Here is an 11,422-nt window from a genome sequence, read left to right on the forward strand (position 1 = left end):
TTTAAATCAGCACAGCCAGCGAAGGATCGAACGCAACTGTTTTGAACGAGCACACCTTTTTTAACAACCAAAAAGTGGCTGTTTCGTTGTCTGTTGAGGAAATACAGACGTTCCTCTCCTTGATAGCAGAGGAGCGGATCCAGCGAGCTTGATGGGGTGACGCGGAATGAAAAAGTTTTTCAGGAGTCGCGGCAGTATAGGCGGCGCAACTATAAACGACGTGAATAATCCCACCCACTCTAAAGCGGTACTGAACTGCAGTGGAAACGCAAACCGAGCCGAGCCGTGTCGTACCGTACCGTACTGAGCCGAGCCGTACCACGCCAATACATTTTAGGTTCTAAATTAACAATAGATTCAACACAAATAATTTATTAAATCACTTTATTATTTGGATAAAGGATCAAAACTTTAGCATTTAGCATGTCTCATAACATTTGAATGTTCCTTTGCTACAGTTTTTGAACCAGAGCAGGCAGGGCATGGGGATGAGGCCAGATAACAACCCTGCAGGAAACCCTGGCATGAGACCTAGCATGCAGCCAGGCATGGGCGGCCAGGTACCTTTTTTTAATCTTTTGATGACATCTGAAGCCTTATACATGTTCATTTTCTCTCTCTAATATCATCCCTCCTTTATCTTTCAGCCTGGTTTCCTGAATGCACAGATGATGGCCCAGCGCAGCAGAGAAATGATGAATCTTCAAACAGAGGTATAAATAGATCATTTTCAAAATATGCATTTGTGTGTCTGTCAGTGATGTGGAATTGCATATATGATACTTAAACCCCCATTGACAATGTAACTGAAGTATAAGATTTTATGTAAGACTGATCATAACCAGTGTCTTATGTAAAATGTTTAACCATTGTTTTCTCCCTTTCTACAGATGAGAAGACAGAGGATGATGATGATGATGCAACAGCAGCAACAGCAGCAGGTTGCAGCCGGAGGCTTCAGTCCCCCTCCTAATGTCACAGCTCCCACAGGAATGGACAACCCTATGGGAGGGCCACCAATGACCCAGCCCGGCCAGCAGCCCTTTAACTATGGAGGCAGCTATGGTAGGCTAGTTATTGGGATCTTGTAGTTTGAAAAATGTACTATCAAATAACAAGTAATGACACACGGTGGATAAAATAATTGGAATAGAATAGCAATTTGCTTGGGTATATTGATTGCTGATTAACACGCTATGCACTTTCTTGTTGCTTTCTTTTTATAAATGTCTCTGGGTTGTGATTCCAGGTATAGGCCAGCAGGGGGATCCTTCATTTGTGGGAACAGGCAGCAGCCCCCCTAATAATATGATGTCTGGCCGTATGGGTGGCCCTCAGAATCCCATGATGCAACAGCACCCTCAGAGCAATCCCATGTACCAGTCTGCAGAGATGAAAGGCTGGGGACAGGGGCCTATGCCCATGAATAAGTAAGTCATAAAACCTTCTATAGCACCGTGGAAATGTCAGTGAATTTTTGCCTTCAGGTCTTGAAAAATAGTTACAATTACAAAAATCATGAAATTACGATTACAATTAGTCATGAAAATGTTATGGAAATTACTGTAGTTAAAAAAGCACATAAAATATACAAACAAATGTATAAGTAAAGAATATTCAGTGGTACAAAGCATATTTAATATTCTTTAAAAGAATATTTAATATAAATTTTTGTTTTATTACTGTACACTATTGTATATAAATAAGCTTTTCAAATTATGGTCAGTTATAAAATGCAATTTAACCAGCTAGAAAACAGTCAAAAGCTGTGTTTTTATTGTTAACTATATCTGAAATAAAAATGTATTAAAGCTAAATCTACATCTAAAAGATAATAAAGATATAAACATTAAAGGTAATTCAAAATAAAAAATAATATCAATAGTAAACACTAATATTTTAAAAGTATAGAAATAATACTACAATTAGACTTGTGTGGAACACTGTCAAGTAGTAAGTAAAATCAACCTGTCAGTCACAATAGTCCTTAGTACATGGCCTTTAATAGAGTTCATCTTTATATTGGGTGTATTTAATTTAATTTTATTATTCTCCTGTTTTATCTGTTTCCTAGTTCATACTCGCAGCAGCAGCAATATCCCCAGCAGGGGGCGCCGGGACAGTATGGGGCAATGATGATGAACGGTTCCATGCAAGGAGGTGTAAATGGCAACGGTGCAGGACAGATGCCCCCAATGCAGGGCCAGATGGGCATGAACGCCATGGGTATGGGACGCATGCCAATGGGACCCGATCAGGTACAGACTGCATTGATTTAGTTACATTTGCTTAAAGGAATTCAGTTTTCTGAAATCCAAGATGTAGATGAGCTTGTTTCTTCATCAACACTGATTACTGAAATTTAGCATTACATCACTTGCTCACCAATGGATCCTCTGCAGTGAATGGGTGCCGTCAGAATGAGAGTTCAAACTGCTGATAAAAACATTACAATAATCCACACGACTCCAGTCCATCAGTTAACATATTGTGAAGGGAAACGCTGCATGTTTGTAATAAACAAATCCATCAAGACATTTTTACTTCAAACCATAGTTCCTGACAAAAAAAAAAAAAAAGAGAGAGTCCTCTAGCCATAATATTGCTTTCTCCAGTAAAAAAAACACTTGAATCTGAACCAAGAGAGAAATGTGCACAGACCAAACACTGTTTACAAGCAAAAACAGTCTAAAACTGTTCTAAACAAATATGTGAGTGGATTTTGATATGAGAGGACAACAGGGGTTGGACTTTTTTTTAATCGGAGGAAGGGTTATTATACAGACTGGTATTTTGGCCAGAAGTGACCGTTTAAAGATAAAATGCAGCTTTTTCACTTTACAAGACCTTAATTGATGGACTGGAGTACTGTGGATTATTGTGATGTTTTTATTGAACTCTCATTCTGACGGCACCCATTCACTGCAGAGGGTCCATTGGTGAGCAAGTCATGTAATGCTAAATCTTGCTAATCGATTTTGATGAAGAAACATGGCCGGAGGTCTTCTTTAACTGCACTAAAAGATGCAATATGTTACTTTTACTTATCTGCGCACGTATAATATGTGTTTTACAGAAGTACTGCTGAGGAGATGAGCCATCTCTGTCAAAGCTGGATTCGAACTCGGGACTCACACATCAGTCCAGTGAGGAAATGTCAACACGAAGCTATAAAATCCACCTCGTAGGGGATAAATCACTGGAAATCTCCAGTGAAAACTTGACTGAGAGAGAGAAAGACATGGAAAGGGAGAGAGAGAGACTCGAGCCTTCTCTGTGGGCTTGTTTCTGAATATGCCCAGTAGCGAGTGCAGCAGGCTCTCTCCTGTCCCATGTGGCTGTACTGCAGTACACAACATAACCACCAGGGGGATCAGAGTAGGAATGGTTGTGGTACAACTCGACAGTGTGAGGGAGCACTTTATTTTAAGGCTAGTACAGAAAAGGATAGTTGCAATATATTTCTTGCTTTTCTAGCCTTATAGAACGATTATGTGCATATTGTCTATTTTGAATTTGTTTCGGACAAGCCTCGTTTTAAAGAAAACCGTGGGAATTGTAAACACCAGAACTTCATCACTTACGCATATCAAAGCAATAATCCTCCTCTCAATGCCATCGGCTCAAAGTGGTGTCAACAAAAAGCAAATGGTACTGCAGTATTAGACAGGATTTTTTTTCTTTTTTTGTGTGTGAATAAGATTAGAATTGTAAATACTGTCTGCTACATATGTATCATACATGCTTTTACTACATACTTTTTTTGCACAGCGTTTGAGCCCGGTTAGGTCCATCTTATCTATATTTTAGGTCAGTACTGCTCTGGGTTTTACATCTATTTTAACTTTTGTCAAAGGGAGAAAATATTTTATTTTTATCCTTTCCAGCACATCCTCTTTTTCTTTCTTTTTTTTTTCTTTTCTTTTTTCTTTTTCCAACAGTGACCGCTATTATGTTTGGATGGCACTATTTCTAACATCACGGAAATGTTATGCAGTGACGGTTTCATAATTTTATTTTCATTTCCACTTGTTCTCCTGACCGAAAAAAAAAAATGGTGCAAGTTTTCCGACGATATGCAAAGATTATGTTTGTTGTTGCTTTTTGAGCTAGCTCTTAATAAGGAAAATTACTCACTTTCTCACTGTATCATACTGTTGGTTCTTCAGAAATCTACCTTTAAGAAACATGCACAATCCAAAGATGTTTTTTTCAGCCTGTTTTTCCTGTTTTCTCAAGTTTGATTACAGAAATGTATCCATTTACATGTTTTCGCGCAAATGCGCGGAGTAAAAGGTACATATCATATGAACATATTACTACATATTATGATTTTGTACTATATACTGTATACATACAAAACCAAGTATACCTGTTTATTTTTGAGGCCAGTTAATATTTTAGCAGTATTGTCTGTGCTTTTGGAGGGTTTCTCTATCATGCGGTTTATTCGCTCTTCAGTTTAAGTTTTGTAAGATTTTGATGATTATGAATTATCTACAGAACTGCCAAGACTTATAACTTGTAACTACACACCTCGTTTTAAAACTTTTCTTAAACCACTTTTAAGAGCCTCTTGGATGTGCTTTTTAAAAGTACGAATAATAAGGAATCCATTCTGACAAAGGCGCTCATCCATGTATCTCTGTAGTGTAGTGATCCTCGGTCACTTCATTAGTCCAGTCTTTACCATCAGTGACTTCAAATAGTGCTGATTCCCAGATGTGGGAATGAAATACAGTTGGGAAACTAATAATACATCAGTCTTTTCAGGAAAGCAACACTATCATTTGTGTTAATTTCGCTAGGTTACTGTTGATTGTGACAGAGTATATTTTGAAATGATAATTCGGGGAAATTGAGGTTACTGTGGTGTGTTTTCAGAACTGGTTGACTGAGGGGTGTGAACGGAAGATAAGCTCACATTTTACAGGATGTAAATTACAATACACTTAATTATTTTGCTTGATGTTGATATTGTTGTAAATAAAAGTTCTATTTAAACGTGACATGTATTCCATATAGTCTCTCTCTCTCTCTCTCTCTCTGTGTGTCTTTATTTTGGGCACCCAGAAGTGAGATAAATTTGTTAAAACTATATAAAATGAAGAAAATAATGTTTTTTTTCTATTTTTTTTTTATGGTAAAATGCAAGAGGTTTTTGTTTAAAGTTTGTTTTTAGTATTTATTACTAGCTGTATATAAAAACTAAAGTCTAGATAACTCAAAGAGAGTTGGATAACTCCGTAAACGTGTGTGTACTACAGACCAGTGTTATTTAAGTATTACAGAGATACTATTATAGTTTTTAAATATATTGAATCATTTTTGTGTTTTCCATTTTTTTTATTTTTAGTTTTAAGTAATTTTGTTGTTTAATTTTTTTTAGTTGTATCTACTGCCTGTTTTTAAATTTTAGTTTTAGCTATTTTAGTGCATCAAGTTAAACTAAACGAAAATGAGAAATGCTGTCTTGGGAACTAACTGAAATGAGTTGATGTTAAAGTTAATGTTTACTTTATTTCAAGTAACAATTTTTTTCTTATGGTTTTAGTTCTAGTTAAATATAATAATCTTGGCTAAACCTGGCCATATTGTGGAAAATATATCAGAATATAGTGCAACGTTGAACGTACTTTTGAGAACACTTGAAGCACTCTTCACTATTTGACTGGCTCAAATCATATTCCTCTCTACATACATCAACAGGTTATGTTTTTGACGGTTAGTACATAATTTTTTTTGTTCATAAAACAAAGATTGTTGTAGGTTGTAAATAAAACAAAGACTGTTTGAGTAAGCTAAAAAGCTTTTTGTGTTTTTCAGCTTCAAAATGTCACGTTTAACTGAGTCTGTCCCCACGATGTAAGGCAACTTAAAATCATTTAGCCTACCTCCAAACTGTTCAAGTGGCCTAACGTGACCAAATATGAACTTAATTAAAACCTAAATACCTAAAAAGGTTTCTGTGTAGGTGATAAATCAATGGAAAGTCTTTATAATGCTATCCTAATAAGAATACCAATGCGTACATGTTTGGCATGACGTGAAAATAAAGTTCGCCGTGTTTCCACAGAGCGGCGCAAGAGGCTAAAATGTCCATCTTCACAGCTACAAAACGAACTTTGACCTTGAAAAAAAGATTGTCTTCATCTACCTCATTATTAATAGAGCGTAAGTAGCATCCAATGACAACAATGAGCATAAGAATTTACTAAAAATTGATTTAGCCTACAGATTATCAATCACTTTTCCGTCAAGTCTGTCTGAGTGAAGTTTCAGTAGGCCTATACAAACAAACATGCTTAGGCTAAACGCCTCTGAATTAACATAAAATTGCCTTAATTTAGGAGGGAAAACACTTTATGGCTACATAAATTAATTTGAAGCCCAAAAAACAGCGTGTTCCCTTTGTCTGCTGTTTTCAAAGCGCCTGCTGTTGAGCTTTATTTGATGTTCTAGTGGAAAAGTTGGCTGTAGTGTGTGGCGCTATGTTTAAATGCGCTAAATTCTTATTAAAAGAAGCTTTCGTTGTAGTAGGCCTAGGCTATGTGGGAAACTATACAGAGGGACTGAGAGTTCCTTGGCCGTGTTCCCGGCCCATCTGCAGCCCGGGCTTGCGGATTACTGTTTGTTAATGTTTCAATCAGCTGTGTGCCGAGGAATGTGGAGCGATTTAACCTGAACTTCCCCAGGTGTGCGGCGGCGCCGCTCAGTCTGCGCCCTCCCCTGCCCTTGGCACAAAGCGATCACACAAACACAATCACACACTGGCCGAGCCGCACATCGCGAGGCCTGCAGCTGCGCGCATCACACCGCAGGGAAATGAGAAAAACATTGCACCAGGGAGACGGAATAAATCTTACAACGAACTGCCTTTTTCTCGGAAAACACTTAACCCTTCCGCTACCCGCCTTTTAAATACCGGGATGCGTAAAAATAAGCGGAATTATAGAGTTTAGAAAGAGTTTGCGAACATCACTAGATGAAAATAACCTTAATAATAAATTAAACAAACTTTAACCAATTAAAACTACTTGTACGTTTAAATTATTTTATTTTGATTATTAATTTAATGGGACATGACTTAACCTCTGTTTTATCCTATAGATATTTTAATGTAGGCTACACTAGACTTTTACAATTATTTTGCTGTTTGTTTATAGGCTATTCGTTGTTATTGTTAGGCCTAATGTATTTATCAGAAATATCTGAGGATGAAACGTGACTATAGACAAACTGAATGTTTTTTATTTTTCCAAACATTCTGCTATTAACATTTTTTAAAAGCTTTTATTAAAAAAAAGAAACACACTCAAATCGAAAGTTTAAGTTTTGTTGCACTAAAAGTTACAATCTGAAGTGATGAGTTTACTTTCAATTTAATTAGCCTAATGAAGCAAATCAAGTTGATATTGACAAAAGTTGAACTGTAATGACGAAATTGTCATGTTGTAACATGTTAACGTTAAAGCTAAACGTTTAATGTGTTAACTAGGATAAATTATGACCTCTAACCTTGTGAGACCAACTTATTTTAGATGTCAGTAAAACTGACAGCTAAACTTTTTTTTTTGAATTACAAAGTAAACAGCATTTTCTCAGTTCAGCCCCACTTCCATTCATTCATCCTCACACACAAAAGTGAGAAAACAAGTCCGAAATATGTCTCATTTTCTTGTTTTAATTAAAAAAAAACACAATATACATTGTAGAAAACACAATAAGGCATTCACATTGTTTGTCATTGTAATATACAATACATTCTTTCGCTCAGTAATCTGAGAAAACTTTACAACAAAATAGACATTTTTCTAAAAAGTTATCAAAACACTGGAGAAACTTTGACCGAATGGGAAATGCATGAATTATAAGTGAATAATCGCCATGGATTCCACAGCTAACACACATCGATATGTTTGGGAAGATCTCAGAGAGAACATCACACTTCACTTCTCGTGACAGTTTTGTGACTCTCCACTGAAAGTTGTTTTCCTCTACAACAGAAGAAGGAGATTCTCCCAACAACACAGTTCAAGGCGTCACGGCGGTTCTGCTCCATCGTCACCTCCGCGCACCTTGTTCGTTCTTCGCGATGCTTCTCGCTCAGTTGACGTGAAACCGGGAGCATCAACTTTAACGGCACATGATTCGGTCATCTGAACAGCCGTTCTGCAAGACAAGAGAGGAAACATAATGAGTTGAGTCATTCATACACGTATGCTGGTTATGAATAGGTCATCTATTTGAGCGCAAAATATCATACTCTATATATTTTAATAGTTACCTCAACAGAAATGCTGGCCAGTTCCGCGTTCAGAGTCGTGAGGGGAGTTCTGGGAGCGGAGCTCTGGTTCTTCTTGCTTTCCAGCTCCACCTGCAAGTCCCAGATGTAATCAATAACGTGCTGCAGGATCTCCATCTTGCTGGCTTTCTTGTTGGTCGGTAGCGTGGGCACCAGCTCTTTCAGTTTGCTGTAGCAGCTGTTCATGTCCTGAAGAAACATGGTCATCTGCTCGTCTAGCAGCGGGATCTTGCATTTGGAGATGGCCAGGCTCTGGTCGGAGAGGCAGCGGACAACATCTTCCCCTCCAACTTTGCTGCTCTTCAGCGCGCAGGTAGGTCCCACAACTTTCATTTTGGCTGTAAAGGTTGACGGTTAAGTCAAAGAGATGAGCTGAGGCGATACGCTCGTACTCCTTTAGGGTCTTGAGGCGTCGAGAGTGCGATGACAGTTCACCACATGCTTACGGAGCAGAACTGTTCGGTATTTAAAGGATGTCGGCGCTTGTGGGCGTCACCAAACACTCGTGTTTGCAGGCTTGGGCCAATAGGGTTTCACCGGATTCGCTCGCTCAGCCAATGACGGCGCGGCTCTGTTATCGCAGTTACAATATGCTTGGGGGATGGTGTTACAAATGGAAACAAATGTGTGTCTTCTGCGAATGACCTGTGGGTATCCAGCTGTCTGTGCACTCCACAGGTGAAGCAGACAGATCTAGCGGTGTGTAGGGGTGGTCGAGGATCAAAAGGCAACAGTTATTACTTTCAAATGAAACAAGCTTTCTTCGTATGTGGGCTGCTTCAAGAAACAAAGCACACTGTAAAATGTTTCATCAGCATCTTTGTTTCCATCTATTTACCTGTCACAGGCAATTCTGTTATTACTTGGCGAATTGTGCATCTTGAATATTGAATATTCGGCCAACATAACATATTTTAAAGTTATAATAATAATAATAATAATAATAACCTAATAATAGCTAATAATAACAACAATAATATAATATGAATTTGTTGAACAATAACAACCTGAACGAAACATCTTTTTTTTTTCTTTTAACTTAATGAGTGACTAAAGGATCATCTCTGGTATTATTTTATTGTCACATGACAACAAAATGGCTTAATGCATTTTAGTTATGCCTCAGTGGCTTTTATTTCACCAACAAATGTTTTTAAAATATTAATAATATTCTAAATCTTCACTGACATTAAGCTTTTACAATGCAATTTAAACCAAAAAGTTATACATTAATAAATACTTGCTTAATATCAAATATTTGTTTTGTGGTTTGAATAAAATCTGATAAAGTCGTGGTGCAACAATGCATGATATGAGATTCCATGTTTCAATACACAAGACATTTATTGTGAACTGTTGCCTAATTATAAGTTTACATGCTGGGCTACTGTTAATGATAAGTATCATTACTTTTTCACCAGCTTTAAACTATTTTGTATGCACATAAAATATTCATAGTCCATTAACCAACATTAAGTGCATCACTTGTATAGTGCTGAGGTTTATTGTGCAATCGAGTCTTGCCACAGTCCCATTTTTATTCAAATGTGTCTCTTTCTGTTTATTTTCCATGCACCAAAGATCGTCTCATTGTCTTTCTTTGAATGCGTTTCTTCGCGCAAACTTCCAAATTCCTTCATATGTGCGCGTCGCCTTGAGCGCACACTCACTCACATAACTTTGCATTGCTGTGCTCTGATTCTTCCCCCAGATTGTCCAAACAAACCCAAGCAGACTGCCGGGCGCCAGCGCCGTGACGTCACCCATTCATTCGAGCCTTGACGCCTGTCAGCCTGGCGCCGAGCGGGCGGTCTCTATAGCAACAACAAACAACAGGCTCGCATCCCTCCACTCTCCCCCATTCACCTGCGCGCTGCGGAATCCTGAGAACAAACTGGTCAGCGCTCATTTATCACTTCAAACCTGTGATGCGATTACCGCTCCGCGCACCTGCAAACTGCCATTGTCGTCCCGAAATACTCTTGTAAAGACACAAAAGTGAGAGACAAAGTGAAAAATAGCCTATTGAGCCAGAGTTTTTTTTTTTTTTTAGATTCCAGGGACTCTTTTATTTAATCGCAATTTTAAGAAAGTAAATTGACTGTTTTCGAATATAACAGTGATTATTTTTAATCGCATGTATTCATTACATTTTAACATTAACTTTTGTAATACTTATATTTATTTCTTAAAAAAATAAGAAATACAATTATTTGAATATTTGGAAAATAAGAACTAAAAATTTTACATGCAAAAAGCCATTTTGTTGTGACAAGAAAATGATAAAACAGAGAATACCTTCGTGATTAAATATCCTAATAAAGTTGCAATGTGTAAAAAAAAATGCATTCATAATATTTGTATTTCAAAATAATGCCTAAATGCACGTGCATGAACGGGCGCACGTTATTTTTTTACCGATGGCTCGTACACATAGCTGTACATCCTGCAGGAGTTAGAGGGACTGGAGCGTTTCTGGCTCGGTCACAGCTGAGCGGGGTTGAGGGGAGGCGGAGGAGGAGCTGAACAATGGGAGTGCAGTATCGGGACTGTGAGAGAGAACCTCGGCTGGAGCCGACGAGTCTGGAGCGCCCCTCCACTCGCTCATCCCGCTTTTGTTCAGCTGCGCAAGCTATCAGCACTTCCTACCGACTCCAACAATAAGCCCCCACAGCTGGGCTCTCCAAAGCCTGTTTACTGCACATCAAGTCAACGAGAGGCAAAGAGTGTAACATCCCCCTGACACACTCGCACACCCTTATGAACTCTTGGTAAAATACAAAACATATTCTTAGAAGCAGAGAAAGGAAGATCAAAGAAAAAGTTACAAATTATATATGCTGTATTGTTTGATGACCTCATATGATGACCACTGGACAGCAATCGCTCGTTTTTATTTGCATCTGTTTTATCTGCATCTAGTGTGCCTATAGGTTTAGTACACAAATATATTAATATATGTATGTTCTGTAAAAGTATACACATTATTTGTGTAAATAACTCTTTGTTTGAAATGTGTAATATAAAGCTTATTTTTTAAACGGTGAACCCAATATAAATAATTTATATAAGCTGTCCTTGTCCTGATTCTACCCTGATTTGATTTATGGCTGGTTA

General features: G+C 37.8%; 2 protein-coding genes across 2 annotated transcripts in view; one reads left to right on the forward strand and one right to left on the reverse strand.

The window, feature by feature from the left end:
- LOC107728621 (nuclear receptor coactivator 3-like) overlaps nucleotides 1-5,009 on the forward strand; it is a 48,657-nt gene extending 43,648 nt beyond the window's left edge. The window contains exons 18-23 of the mRNA XM_016538872.1: nucleotides 459-560; nucleotides 648-713; nucleotides 891-1,065; nucleotides 1,250-1,430; nucleotides 2,075-2,258; nucleotides 3,077-5,009. Coding sequence (XP_016394358.1) covers nucleotides 459-560; nucleotides 648-713; nucleotides 891-1,065; nucleotides 1,250-1,430; nucleotides 2,075-2,258; nucleotides 3,077-3,088 — 720 coding nt within the window. The 3' untranslated portion in view covers nucleotides 3,089-5,009. The remainder of the gene's footprint in view (nucleotides 1-458; nucleotides 561-647; nucleotides 714-890; nucleotides 1,066-1,249; nucleotides 1,431-2,074; nucleotides 2,259-3,076) is intronic.
- A 2,655-nt stretch (nucleotides 5,010-7,664) lies between these two features.
- LOC107728603 (DNA-binding protein inhibitor ID-1-like) lies at nucleotides 7,665-8,765 on the reverse strand. Its single transcript, XM_016538831.1, has 2 exons — nucleotides 8,288-8,765; nucleotides 7,665-8,172 (listed from the first exon to the last, which is right to left on the reverse strand). Exons 1-2 carry the CDS (start codon nucleotides 8,636-8,638, stop codon nucleotides 8,137-8,139), a joined length of 387 nt encoding a protein of 128 aa, XP_016394317.1. The 5' UTR covers nucleotides 8,639-8,765; the 3' UTR covers nucleotides 7,665-8,136.
- Between the last annotated feature and the right edge of the window lie 2,657 nt (nucleotides 8,766-11,422).

The sequence above is a fragment of the Sinocyclocheilus rhinocerous genome, unplaced genomic scaffold (assembly GCF_001515625.1).
Source record: "Sinocyclocheilus rhinocerous isolate Xijiao unplaced genomic scaffold, SAMN03320098_v1.1 scaffold757, whole genome shotgun sequence".
NCBI lineage: Eukaryota > Metazoa > Chordata > Actinopteri > Cypriniformes > Cyprinidae > Sinocyclocheilus > Sinocyclocheilus rhinocerous.